This window comes from Acartia tonsa, chromosome 2 (assembly GCF_053477335.1).
Source record: "Acartia tonsa isolate MP-2025a chromosome 2, ASM5347733v1, whole genome shotgun sequence".
In the NCBI taxonomy this organism is placed as follows: Eukaryota; Metazoa; Arthropoda; class Copepoda; order Calanoida; family Acartiidae; genus Acartia; species Acartia tonsa.
The window spans coordinates 23,171,726-23,185,883 of NC_137261.1; the positions used below are offsets into that span (position 1 = coordinate 23,171,726).

At 30.5% G+C, this 14,158-nt stretch overlaps 1 protein-coding gene across 1 annotated transcript; it reads right to left on the minus strand.

Annotated features, from left to right (window-relative positions):
• Nucleotides 1–352: 352 nt before the first annotated feature.
• Nucleotides 353–13,849, minus strand: LOC145312750 (uncharacterized). The gene is made up of 20 exons (XM_080151995.1): nucleotides 13,805–13,849; nucleotides 13,012–13,093; nucleotides 11,567–11,638; nucleotides 10,854–10,881; nucleotides 10,039–10,068; nucleotides 9,608–9,649; nucleotides 9,047–9,135; nucleotides 8,857–8,906; nucleotides 7,790–7,863; nucleotides 6,863–6,913; nucleotides 5,716–5,793; nucleotides 5,177–5,230; nucleotides 4,455–4,550; nucleotides 4,093–4,107; nucleotides 2,959–3,063; nucleotides 2,314–2,373; nucleotides 2,144–2,208; nucleotides 1,834–1,912; nucleotides 853–915; nucleotides 353–483 (listed from the first exon to the last, which is right to left on the minus strand). Exons 2-20 carry the CDS (start codon nucleotides 13,083–13,085, stop codon nucleotides 367–369), a joined length of 1,242 nt encoding a protein of 413 aa, XP_080008121.1. The 5' UTR covers nucleotides 13,086–13,093; nucleotides 13,805–13,849; the 3' UTR covers nucleotides 353–366.
• Between the last annotated feature and the right edge of the window lie 309 nt (nucleotides 13,850–14,158).

Sequence of the window (14,158 nt, forward strand, 5' to 3'; positions counted from 1 at the left end):
AATACAGGATATTGTTTATAGAGATGCTTCGCTTATGATATTTTACCTTGTTAAAATAGGAATCAGTATTAAAAAAAATCAGATGAATAGGATATTTAAATCACATACAAAATTGTTGTTAAAAGGTTAAAAAGCAACATATTTAAAATGGACGTACGGACTTTCTGGTAACGATTATGAAGTTGCTACGTTTTCTAAATCGTACCTAACTGTTATTGGAAAAATCATGCAAAGTTTGGACAATTCTAACATGTCCAAATTAACGAAAAGAGCTAACAGACTGGCGTTACGGACGTACGAACGGACCTTTACTGTTCATAAAAAAGCTACGCATTTGAAAATGAAAAAAATCTTAGAAAGAAACATTTATTTGAGTAACTTTTTAGCATTTGGCATTATGGTGCTTTTTCTTAACAGTGTGAACAAAACTTCACTGAGACTCAAACAAGACACACCAAGGAACAAACCAATATGTCCGCCAATCTAAAAAGAACAAAAATATGCTTTTAACCTAAAAATGTTACTTCATTTGTTAAAAACTTTAATTATGCATATATTTTGTTTTTAAATGGCAAGTTTAAGGTTTCGTGAATTTCTGTATCATTGTATTTTTAACAGGACCAAGGACGATTTTGAAAACTAATTATGAATGATTGTAAAAATAAGTTTGTTTTAATGGAAAATTTTTTTTCCGTAGATTAGATTTATTGGTTAGAATGCTTTGAAACTCTTAGTTTGAAATAAACTCAAGAATCTAATAAAATATCGTATCGTTTTTTAGCTAACGAATAATTTTACTTGAATATAAAACTTATACAGTCCAATTATCATTATAATATAATTTATATTTACCTCTCCCATGAGACACACACTATTACAAGCATAAACTTCTTGACCTTCTAGTGTATCAAAATTCTATAAAAATAAGTATGACAATATAAAAAAGCGAAGCTCTGAACAAAGAAATGGTAGAATGACAGAACATGAACGGCCGCATGTAGAGGGTGAAAACTTAATAGACATAATATTTGTCTAAATGTATAAATAAATTGTATATGAACTTGTAGCAAACCTTTGTACTCCTATTTTTAACTCTTTAATATTGAATCTTGTTGTCCTAGTAATCATTGTTTCAAAATCATATTAATAGGATAATTATAACTTACAAACTATTTTTGCCAAACATTTCAAAAATCTGCATGTTTTAAATGTCAGTAGGATTGCAAATCTTAACAGACGGACAGACAAACGAACTTTTACAACATTCGTCATGATTAGTTTGAAATGGAGAGGGCATTACTAACATTAAACTAATTATTGGATTCTAATTTAAACCAGAAGCAAGGAAACACCAAATCACATCAAACTGATCCTTAATTTTTCAAATAATTGGTCAATGTTGTTAAATGGTGGCCTTACACTGAATGAGATTTTCAATATTTGAAACTTAAACATAGATAATAAAAAACCTTGCCTGAAGCCTATTAAAAGCTTCCTAAATCAGCTTTGTGGCATCTCAAAGCCACACAATAAGCTACAGCCACTAAATTTCTATACAACCACCTGTCTATTCACCACTGCCCCCGGACGAAGCCCAATCTGTACCACTTTTGATTCTTGTGACGTAATAAAAATGAGGGATTCTCCCTCTCTTTTTTAGGGGTTTTCTTCCCACTTCTACTCTCATCTCCCTCATTATATGACGTCACAGGAATCAAAAGTGGTACAGATTGGGCATCGTCTAGCCACTTTAGCCACCCTCAGTAATGTGGCACTTTTGACAAACCGCGCAGATTCGAGAAAGCTGGTCGACCCATGGGAATTTAATCTAACCTTAGCCCAGATAGAGAGAGCAAAATCAAATCTTTTTTGATCCCACCAATCTATATGCATAGTATCAGTTGGGATATACCTAAACACATAGATTTATGAGTATATGACAATATATTAATTATTTAATAATAACATTAATAATTTTTTATCGCATCTAATTATAGACAGCTTTCAGCAGATATTAAAATTAAAATTATAAAGTTAAAACAAGTTTTGTTAGTCCAGAGAAGCCGAAGGCCCTGGCTAACAAATTTAGTATTAAATTAGTTTAAATTGATTAAGAAATTTTCCGTGTGGTTTTGCTACTCACGTGTACTGTAGTGTGAAGGATGTTCTATTACAAGCAGGATAACATCCCTTATCTTTCCATTCTTTCTAAAAAAAACGGGTATAGTCCCTTTCGTGACAAAGCCTCTTAAGGGGCGTTTCGTCTATTTGTCTATCTTTGAGAGAAATAGCTTTATATGTTTAAAGATATACCTTAGAATTAAATACTTTGTCTTTAACAAATTGCCATTCTCCGCCACCATGTAAGTAACTCTGAAAGTTAAACAATTAATAAGAAAAACAAGGATGACAACATCCATATCAATAGATGTCTTTAAAAAATCATCTATAGAGTATGTCATAAAAGAACTTAAATAAAATAAATCACGAAACCTTTTAAAAATGTATAATGGTCCTTTGAAACATCCAGACCAGAAAATTACGAAAACGTAAAAATCTAGGAACCTATCTAGCACTCCAATTAAGAGACAACACAAAGTATAGATTACATGAGCATATGCCATAGGAATCTTCACTAAGACAGACGGACGGATGGACTTTTGGAATGATAGAGTAGCTTCGCTACAAAAAAATACAAAAAGGTAAATGCATTAAGTAGTTATAGTATCTTTATCTGTCTGTCTGATTCTTTTTACTGGAAGATCTCGTTAACCACAGAACCGATATGATTTTCCTTTTCCTTTCTTGCAGGGAGGTGTCATTGTTTTTACAGGAGGGGGAGGGAATACCTGACCCCGCCCCCCTATCCAATAAAATCTTTTTCTTAATTCATAAATGAAATGTATGTGTTCGGACAAAATCTTTTACATTTTTTGTATTCAAAATCTAAGAACAAACCTCATTTCTGAAAAATTGTAAGATTTGATCTTTAGAATATGATATTGTCTTGTTGATGAAAGGATTGAAGTACCAAGGCTCCTGCCAATCTCGCATCTCTGTACACTACAAAGCACAGTTCATTGTAATTTAGTTTTTAATTTCCAATCTTAACTAGACATCTAGCTAAACAAGTAGCGTAGATTTCTGGCAACTAGAAATCAAAAGGCATCTAATTTTTGAGAAAACTAATGTTAAGAATTTCAACTTTATTTTCATTAAAAAAACAAAGATTAAATCTTAAGCAAGTTTTTTTTATAGTTCTTCAAAATGGTAATGTTTAGCAATTGCTTTGCTAAGGTCACGCAAATCCAGCATTTAATAAATTAGGTACAGGGTGGTTTATGAAAAACTCTATAAGAGGATACTTGTAAAGAGTGAAAAAATTTGAATATTTCTTTTTCTTATCCAGAATTATTGTGAGCTCCAGGACGTCACCGAAACTGTCCCAATTTTGTATAACTTTTCCGGAACAAGTTCCAATTACGTCATATTTTTCTTTCCCGAAAAAGAGAAGGGGGAAAGAAAAAAAAGGGAAGGGGGGAAGAAAAAAGAGATGGGAGAAAAGGGGGTTTTCCCCATCTCTTTTGAAGAGATTTTCTTCCCCCCCTCCCTTTTTCGGGAAAGAAAAATATGACGTAATTGGAACTTGTTCCGCAAAAGTTATACAAAATTGGGACAGTTTCGGTGACGTCGAGCTCCAGCCAAATTAAATTTCTAAAAGAGAAATTCTTTAGATATTTGTTTGATTAAATTTTTTTTTAATTATAGAAATGATCTATGAGAGAAAAAAATGAATAATTATTTCTAAAAACAGGATTTACTTTATTTGACAAAACTGAAATAAATTCACGCAACCTTTTGTTATATTATTTTCAAAAATATCTTATTTTCATTTTAGTGTAGATAGTTTTTTTCTTGCAATGTTCCTTTTGGGAATGAGCTTTATAGTAAGTAAATTTAACATAAATTTCAAATAAGGCAAGTGATTTTTTTGTCATTAAAAATATATGAATTGAACTAATGTGATTTAAGTACATAATTTATATAAGGATACTAATTTTTGTTAAATCTTATATGAAAATTTAACCTTACCAGTTTGTCAACACAATTCCTTCAACAATAAACTTTTATTGTTTTAGTTCAAAAATAGGTTATAGGGACTAAGCACCAAAATATGGATATTAACATATCGGGAAAAATTTCTTCCAATCTTGGCTTTAGTAAAAATCAGAAAAGGCCATTTTTGCTCTGGCGTTGGGATAATATGAGTGATACGATGTTAAAAATTTAAAATCAAATGAGAAATTTTTTCTTGCTTAGACCCTTTAAAAGGTTGCTTTTATTTTGTATAGTTAAACAGTGTTTCTACTCTATAATTTTCAGTTGGACATTGCAGTAATTTTCAAAGTAGTCTTTTTCTTCAATAAAAAATCAACCAGGAGAATAAAAGAGTTATTCCTATATCTATAGTTTAATTCATCAGCACATTTAGCTTCTGGTTTGTTGATACTGCTGATTACTTCTTGGTAAAATGTCACCGAAGTTTCCATCTAAAATACAAGGACAATTGAATAAAAAGAATCACATTAATATTAGGATAACAAGATTATTTTCTGATTACAAAAAAAAGAAAATATAATTATAAACAAGGATGACAACATTCATAAAAGCGAAGCTCTGAAACGGTAGGATAAACGAACAATAACACTTGGAGAGAATATCAGAACTAAATAATCAGAACAATGTATAAAAGTCGAAACAAAATTGTAAGCATATTTGTTGAAAAACTGTTTAAATGCAGGATAATGTTTAGAGCCATAGTTACATTTTCAGGACTTGATTATAGAGTTGTTTGGCTTATAATATTGTACATGTTGTCCTAGGAATCAGTGTTCAAAAATCAGATCAATCGGATAATTAGAATACATAAACATTTGTTGTAAAATTCAAAATGTTTAAAATGTACGTACAGAGACATTCTAGTAACGATTATAGTATTGCTACGCTTTCTAAATCATACCTAAAAACTTCAGAAATCACCATGCAAATTTTAAAAAAGGACAATTCTAACATTCCTGAATTAACGAAAAAACTAACTGTTACTGACAGACGTACAGACAGACGGGCCGAATCTAATTGTAGAAAAGCTTTGCATTTAAAAATTTAATAACATGACCTGGTATTTCAAGAGTGAAGTCTCAATTTTAACATTTCCTGGCATGTCGTCTTCCTATTAGCATTAGATCAATAAAGTTGTCTTCCTCTTAGCATTAGATGAATAAAGTCGTCTTCTTATTATCAATAAACATGTAAAGTCGTTTTCCTATTATCATAAAATATATAAAATCCACTTATATCATCATTAGGGAAAAATATTTGATCTGTCAAAACATTTGACTAATTAAAGAAAACATTAAAATGTACATAATATGTAATTCTTGCTTTAGGTTGCCAAATTTTTGATTAATGATAATTAAATTTTAAAAAAATAATTTTTGGTGAAAGTATCTTACATCAATGGAGAAGTATTTATTCAACTGTAGTCAATAGATACGTTTATATAGTTATCAAATAAAAATTAAATCTTTCGGTAATAGATATCTTAAATCCACAAAAAAGTTAAGCATGGCAACACTCAGACGAATGGTAACTGGTTGGTAAATCCTCAGTTATGACTAGCAGCTAAGCTTCTGAAAAGATATAACTTTATCTTACCCTGTAGTAAAGAAAATCATTGTTGGTGTGAAGAAAAATATTTATCCCTGCCATAAAGTTTACCTTCGCTTTCATAACCTTCAATATAAAAACATAGCCCATTAATGTTCTTGTCAAAATTATTTGTTTCATCCTCAAAAAAAACTTTTTACGGGCTTTTGTTCAAACAATTTTATTTGCAGAATTTTAACATATTAAGCATTTTCTACTTCTGTAAATATGCATTTTTGTAAAATCCTGTATATAATTGAACATAATTATATTGAGTAGCGAAGCTGACGGTTTCCCTCAAAGAGTGCAAAGTAAAACCTCTCCCCACTTAAAAAAAAAAAATTAAAAATCAGGTGGGTATTTATTTTATCTAGGTTAGGTTATAAAGGTAAACGCAGGTATTGGCCTCACAGGGCTATGCTCAAGGAGTTAGGAAAGGAATTATTCCTTACGCTTTACTTTAAATTTATTATTAAATTAAGTTGGGGGCACTTCGAGTTACATTTCCGACCGTGAAAAATTATCAATTATGACTATTGCTGCATTTTTTTATGAACAAAATAGTCCTTGTTCATTTATTTATTTATGTACTTATATAAATGTTTTGCACTGTTATAATGTCATAGATAATTATAAGTAATTTTGACGCCACTTTAATGTACTTAAAATCAGGGAGGAAGGGGACATTAAGCAGTTTATTACACTCGTCCCCAAAGCTTTATAATAACGTTTTCTTATTCATTGGCTCAAAAACTTTCATTGATATGTTTGTTCATTATGCTGAGTGTTCTAACGTTTCCGGAAGGGTTAATTTTGTGTATAATTATTTGGGATGTACACCAATTTACCGGTTATTGTCTTAACCCTTATATTCCTGACTTAAAGTAAAACCCAATAACTATCCTCTTTGCTTGAATTCTTCCAATAAATGTTCCTTAATTGTATACGAAAAGAAAATATGCATGAAAAATCTGAAAAAAGCTTAATTGGTTCATGCTTTTTTACTTTAGTCTTTGGGAATTACTAGTTCATTAAGCAATATGTACAGTTTCTAAACAATAAAGTGGCAAGATTGTTTCTACACAGCGTTCCTATTGGTCTTATTATGGAATTGTTCATCTACACGTTGTATATCTATCATGTAAAAAATAAAAACCTGTTCCTCATTTGATCTGTCTATGCCACTAGGTAAAGCAGAATCAGGTACCTAAACAATTTTTTTGTGATTTCCCTCACTGTGTCTAGCAAGCACAGATTTCCCCTCCTTATTTTTGAAAATAAAGAGACACTGGGTGTTCTTTTTTCTTTATGTATAAATCCTGCTTTACCCTGTTTAACCTAGCCTAACCTTGCCAATGTTAACAATAAACACAGGAAGAAACTTCCCTCTTCCCCTTATTTTTAAATTATTTTTTTTAAATCATAAAAACGGGGGAGTCATGGTACTTGAACAATCACTTTGAGGAAAACCACCTAATTATTGAATGTAAACTTTACAACCAAAGATATAATAACTGCTGCAATTTTCTTTATGTAGCAGAACCTATTAGAATGACTTATACCTCAGTATTAGGATTCTTAACAAAAACAAGGATGGCAACATCCTTACAAGTGAAGCTCTAAAACGGTAGGACAAACGAACATTAAAACTTGTAGAGTTTCAGCACTGAATAATCAGAATATAAATGTATAACAGTCGAAACTAAGTATATTTGTTGAAAAACTGCTTAAATACAGGATAATGTTTAAGGATATGCTTACATGCTTAGTACTTGATTATAGAGATGCTTCGCTTATATCACTGTACTTTGTTGTTCTAGGAATCAGCTATCCAAAAATAAGATTAATCAGATTATATCACAAAAAATTGTTGTTAAAAAAGTTAAAAATCAACATGTTTAAAATGGACGTACTGACATTCTGGTAACAATTATAGAGTAACTACGCGTTCTAAATCGTACCTAACAACTACACGTAATCACTATGCAAAGTTTAAAATCGAAAGGGCAATTAACGAAAAAACCTACAGACGGACGGACCGACCCTAAATATAGAAAAGCTTCGCTTTTAAAAATTAGCTTACCCCAATGTACATATAGTAGCCATACCATTTACCAGGATAATTTTGACCACTTGGATGAAACGTATAGCAGGTGCCTAAAACAGGAATAATTGATTTCTTTTTCATTGTTCTAACTTCGCATCATTGCTTTTTTTTAAACTAGGGGCTCTGAATTCGTAGGGGCAGACAAAGAATTGTCTAAAACTGAAATACAAAATAGCCTAAAACCACCATAGGACATAAGTGAACCTTATCTAAAATAGTAAACCCAATCTGTTCATTAGTTTTTGAGGTCTTAAGCTTCAGAAAAATATTATTTCAGTTAATAATGCAGTTGGACTAAAACCATGTAGCCGCAGCTATGCCGCATTTTTTCAAAAAATTGCATAGAGCCCTTGGTTTAAAGAATGATTTAAAAACAAGGAAACTGCAGGTAAAGGCCCTACAGTGTTAGGCATAAGAAAACAAGGATGATAACATCCATAGTATTGGGGAAAAATTACTATAGAGCAGTGTCATGCAATATATTTAACATGATAAGATAGGTAAAACAGGAAACCTTTAAAATCACGCAACCTTTAAATTAGAAAAATAGCACCCTAATTAATAAACAAACCTTAATGAAACTTGATAGAAATATGAATAATATGAGCATATATTTAGTCCCTAATAATTTCTGCCGTCAATCCTGAATAGGAATGGAGAAAATCAAGAAAACCTAAAAATCTAGGAATCTATCTAGCACCCCAATTAATAGACAAATCTTATCAAAACTTCGTGAAAATAAAGAAGAATCTAAAATTAATTAATCCCTAAAATTTTCACCCCCCTATATTGAAAAGAAATTGAGAAAATCATAAAAACTTGAAAATCTAGGTATCGAACTAGCACCCAAATAGCAAACAGATGAACAAAACAAGGTATAGATTAGATGGGCATATGTCATAAGAATCTTCACTGAAAATTTCAGCTGTCTATCTTGTATAGGAGCCGAAAAAAAATCATGTTTCCCCCATAGCGTTACGGACGGACTGACGGACAAAGTGAATTATAGAGTAGCTTCGATACTAAAAAAAAATATTGATAACCTGAATGTTCTGGATCAGGTATACTTCTCTTCCATTGATATGCATTGTTCCTTTAAATACCATTGTTTTCAAAAGTTTTACTTCTTTATAAAATGGAAAATAACATTCAAGTATTCAAGTTACTTCACTTAATTCTTTTTTTTTTGTAGATTAGCATGACACAAATAAGTATAAAGGAAATTATACTTACAGAGCAGTATCACTAATTCCACCATTCTGCCATTCGTGGGAGAAATGTTTAATTATTTCTCCTCTGGGGTAGGAAATATCATCTATTATCTAATTAGAATTGTCAGATATAACATAGTTGTGTGTTATCATCTTGTTATTAAAAAGCAAAGCGAAGCTTTTCTACTTTTTGGTCTGTCCCTCCGTCCGTAGTGTTGAGAATATATTGTCAATGAATCAGCTAGTAAACAAAACCAGTTGTAACCAACAACTGAATTAATTCGAGAGAAAAATATTCGTCAAGGTTTTGTAATATTGGGGGGCAAAACTTTGTAGTAAAGACTACCTGTTCATATGCTACAACCCCCCTTCCCCCCCCCCCCCCCAATATGATTTTTTATTTAGTACTGCGTTACACCTTATTCCTGAAACAAAACCTAGAAGGAGCCTTTTCAATTGAAACAACATCAACCAAATATCTACCAAATATTTTGGTTTTTTTAAGAATTAGATATAAAAATTCAATTTTTATTAACTAGTGGCTACGCCTCTAGAGACCTCTAGATGAAAATAAAATACTTACTCTATCTAGATCCCATTGTGATATTGTAGCATGAGGGAAATCCTAAAATAAATAAATTAAGAAAAGGTTTCTTGTAGAAAGAGTTAACTTAGATTAGCCAGGGAGATTTTCAACCCTTCCTTAGAAAAAGGAAATTTTCTTTATGACTCAAATCTAAAGAACAGCACATTTACTAAATCTTTTTCTCAAGAATGGAGAAGACATTGGATTTTTAATTACACTAGTACCCAAAGTTTTATGACAACGTTTACTCTTACTTCCCCCTTTGCTGTATAAGAGGTGTAGTAGACCCTTGTTAATGGGGGTGGGGGTTGTAGATAGATGCAAAAGGGGATCTATCCATCCCCCTTAATTTGACCAGGGAGGTAAATACACCTACATTGTTTTTTTTTCATTAAGTAAATTGAACTATTTGTATTAAGTAAATTTACCTGGACTTTAGTAACAATGTTTCCAGTATTCTGTCATTTTAATACAAATAAAGGTGGAAATCAATTTAAGGTTTTTACATTTAGTATCATGTAATCTTTTTCCAAAGGTCAATGTTAATTTTACGCGCCAAGTACAGTAACCAAAGAAAGGGATGATTTTTCTGCAAAATTATTAATAATAAAAATGTTGATTTAACATTTTTAACTTTAAATTTGTCTCCAAAACATGTTAACGACCTCAAACTCCCCCCCCCCCCCTCCCTCCAACCCAAATAAAAAAATCTTTTTAAGCTCCTTATTTTTATCCCCGAAAAAATGCAATGCAGAAATTCTAAGATGAAAATATTATTTAATCGACTTGTTCCTAAAATTAAATGACAACGTAGTGTTTTTAAATTATTTAGCCATAGTATTTTTTTAGATTTCTATATTTCACTATTTATATTGCTAATTCTTTTTCATAGACTTTGTAAATTTTCTTGGATAAAATTTTAATTTCATTTGAGTAGAAATCAAAGTAATAAAAAATGTTAGCGCACTAATGTAATCAATGTCAGGGAGGGAGGGGGCATTAGGCTGTTTAATACACTAGTCCCCAATGCCTTATGATAATGTTTTTTTATTCGTTTCTTATACTTTGGGGACTTTTATTGAACTTTGAATGTTAGGCTAATTTAGTTAGAGTTTCCAAACGTTTCTCTCACTAATTTTAATCTACAGAAGGGGTAATTTTGTGTATTACCCAATTTACATAAATTTTTTCGGCAATTGTCTTATCCTTTTGGATCCCTGAATTAATTTTCCATCTTTATTGCCTTTACGCATAGTGTCAAGTCTGGATACCTGCAATTTACAGGGTCATCAACAACAGTTATTTAATGTATCGTATTATAGACACATTTCCGGGGAAAGTAAAATGAAAAATTAGATTTAGCCAGTTTTGATAGCCCCTAGTAGCTAAAAGCCCTGGCTTTAATTTTATGATTTTCATTTTGATATTCGTAGAAAACTGAAAAACAGCATTCCACGGATATTAAAATAAAATACAAAACAAAACTGGAATAAATCTAATGATTGTCTATTTATTATTGGTGGAAAATTGTCTATAATACAAAACTATAATTGTTTTTTTTCCGCATGGCCCGGGGATGGTTTAAATCAAGTGTAAATTAATAAGTTTTAGAACCAAACTGGAAAATATTATTTTATTAAATGAATGTTTTCAATATTTGTTGTGGGTAGATACCTAAACAAAGATGTAATTGTAGGGGGCTAAGGTTGTAGTTGATAACGTTTTCCTATTAGTTGGCTTCACAACTTTGGCTACTTTTAATGCATTTAGATTGGTTGGGTTATCAAATTGAGTGTCCAAACGTTCCAACCACTAATTGTAATCACACAAGTGGTAATTTTGTGTATTAAGTTTGGGGCTGTACATCAATTTATCGGCCATTGTCTTATCCCTTTTAATCCCTGGCATCTACTTCAAATGTGTTTGCTGGAAAGGGTGACTATTTAAAAAGCTTACCACATTTTTGCAGGTGATGTGATTGATGTTGTTATCAGTGTTCTATTTTCCAGAAATTTATGCACTGAGGCACTAAAAAAATTATTATCAATAAGCTTTTTATCTGGAGTCTGGTGTCTTTTTATCTGGTGTTTTTTTCTATACCCAACCATTCATTTAAAAAGCCTGAACCTTCCCTGAAAAATTGTGGAACAATCCACTCATTCAAGTCATACAAACATAGTTAGACAAACAGACAGATAGTTATTTTACATTACAGGATTGTAGAGATCGATCATAATGATACATTAAAAAGTAATAAATATATGTTGAAATTACGTGAGGACTAAAATATAAATCAGGGAGGGAGGGGAAATTGGACTGTTTATTACTATGGTATACATAATTGTAAAATGTTGTTTTCTTATTCGCTTGTTTTTACAACTTTGGGGACTTTTATTGAATTTTGATGGGTTGGTTCATTTAGTTGAGTGTCCAAACGTTCCAACCACTAATTTTAATCTACATACAGTGCAATTTTGAGTATCATTATTTGTGATGTACATCTTTAGATCCCTTAATATATAAATAGTGAAACTTTTTAGAATGACCTGGGTATAACAAAACTGGTATTAATTTGGTGATTTTCACTTTAATATTCGTTTTAAATTGTCTTTAATATGATGCTATATATGAACATAATGACTGAAAACCGATTCAAATCCAGCGGATATTAATCGATTTCGAAGCCATATTGGAAAGGGATTTTTTTACTCATATATTGCGTATTTTAAAATAACAAAGAAACAATGAAAAATAAGTTTTTGTTTAAAAAAGGAAATAATATTTGTTATCATTACTTGTTACAGTATTAACCAATATATTTTAGGAAGTATATGTAGATAAAATGATAAAACAAATATTTAAAGTTAAGATTTAAGAATTTTTGTTCAAACCTATTATTGGAAAAAAAACACGTTTGCTGTCAGTTTATTTTTTAGTGGCAAATCTATCGTATTACTCGAAATGAAATTTGTCTTAAACGTTGGAGGGAAACGTTATTTTCTCGGCTCCTCTTCAAGATAAACGGCTAAAATTTCTTGTTCATATTATGAAGCTAATTTAAGTATAAAACATTCATGGGTGTCAGACTGCTTTAAAGCAGCTTTTTAACCGCCTTTGTCTTTTATTACTGATATTCTCTTTAGTTGTTTTTGGTCCGATTTTCAATATCTTTATTGATTTCAGTAATAAAATTATATTTTCGTTAGTTCTAAAGGATTTTTATAAGATTTAAGGAAAAGTAGCTTGATGTTTCTTTCGTAATATCTTTTATATTTTATGCTTTACTACTCACGGATGTTGTCATTGTTGTTTATTATTTTTTTATATTTGATTTTTTATTTGTTTTAAAGATAAAATTTTAATAATATGATAAAACAGGCCACAGCCGCTTAAAAGCTTACTGGATGAAATAGTACGCAGCCGCGGAACAGCCACAGAACAGGATCAACCTAAAGGCTGCTTCATGAACTTCCATTACAGAAACCTATCATTAAATTTGGGTTAATATCAATTATTTATGTTTAAAATGTCAAATGTTTAAAATGTCAAAAAAGTTTATAGGACGATTGAGAATGATAACCTTAGTTATTGAAATATATATATGGCCTGTACAAAGATGTTAGTTTGATAAAGTAGTCTTGGGTTGAGATGGATCAATAGCCTTTAAATTTATTAGACAAGTCAATGAAAATGTTTATTAAAATTATAAAATGTAAATGGTAAAGTTTTTTTTTTTTGAGGGGGGGGGGAGTGAATAATTCCTTAATCTACTATAATCCTTGACGTTTCTATTATTTTTTTTTTAAGTATTTTGAAATGTTATTTAAGAAATGCAATAAAAGAAAATGTTATCTTTGTATAAAATGAGCAATGATTGATCTAATTATAGGGCCCGTATATAAGTTAGACCCAATATTATAGTTTTTCTATTAGTAATCTCTCATCAGTTTTATTTTTCAAATCTTATTATAAATTTTTTTCAAACAAATTTGATCTAAAAGTTTACCAACAACTATCTACTTCTCTAAGTTTTAACATTTTGTTTTAAAACAAAAAAGGAATTACGCATTTGTATGGTCCTAGTAGACTTAATGGTTCCTTACTTTTGTGTTACAACTGATAAAAAAATTTGTACTACATATGTTTAACCATGTTAAAGTTGAATAAATGTTATATTATGTAAATATTAATATCCCTATATCCTGTGTGTTGTATAGCTGACTGTACAGCCCTCTGGTGGTAACTGGGCACCAAGCCAGGATGACAACACCTATTTATGCTTTTCAGCTAGGCTTCAAGTGGATATTTGCAATTATTATTGCAATAATTATAACAATTAACTAGGCATGCCATTAAATACAATAATATTTTACACATTTTTAAATATATAAAACTGTGGTCGATAAATTGATGAAATTGTAATAAACATAATTACCCCTTCTACATACTTAAACCATTCGTTGGAAAAGTTTGGAATCTGATAGTTTGTTTAACTTAATTAGAATTAAATCAACGTGTTTAAGGGAATGAATAAGAAAACGTATATGG

Coding starts and splice junctions, on each gene's coding strand:
- LOC145312750 (XM_080151995.1), bottom strand. CDS start 13,085: ATGGAAGTTCATGAAGCAGCCTTTAGGTTGATCCTGTTCTGTGGCTGT. Junction 9,136..9,607: donor CACAATGGGATCTAGATAGA/GTAAGTATTTTA, acceptor AATTCTAATTAG/ATAATAGATGATATTTCCTA. Junction 4,551..5,176: donor CTTCACTCTTGAAATACCAG/GTCATGTTATTA, acceptor CTTGTATTTTAG/ATGGAAACTTCGGTGACATT.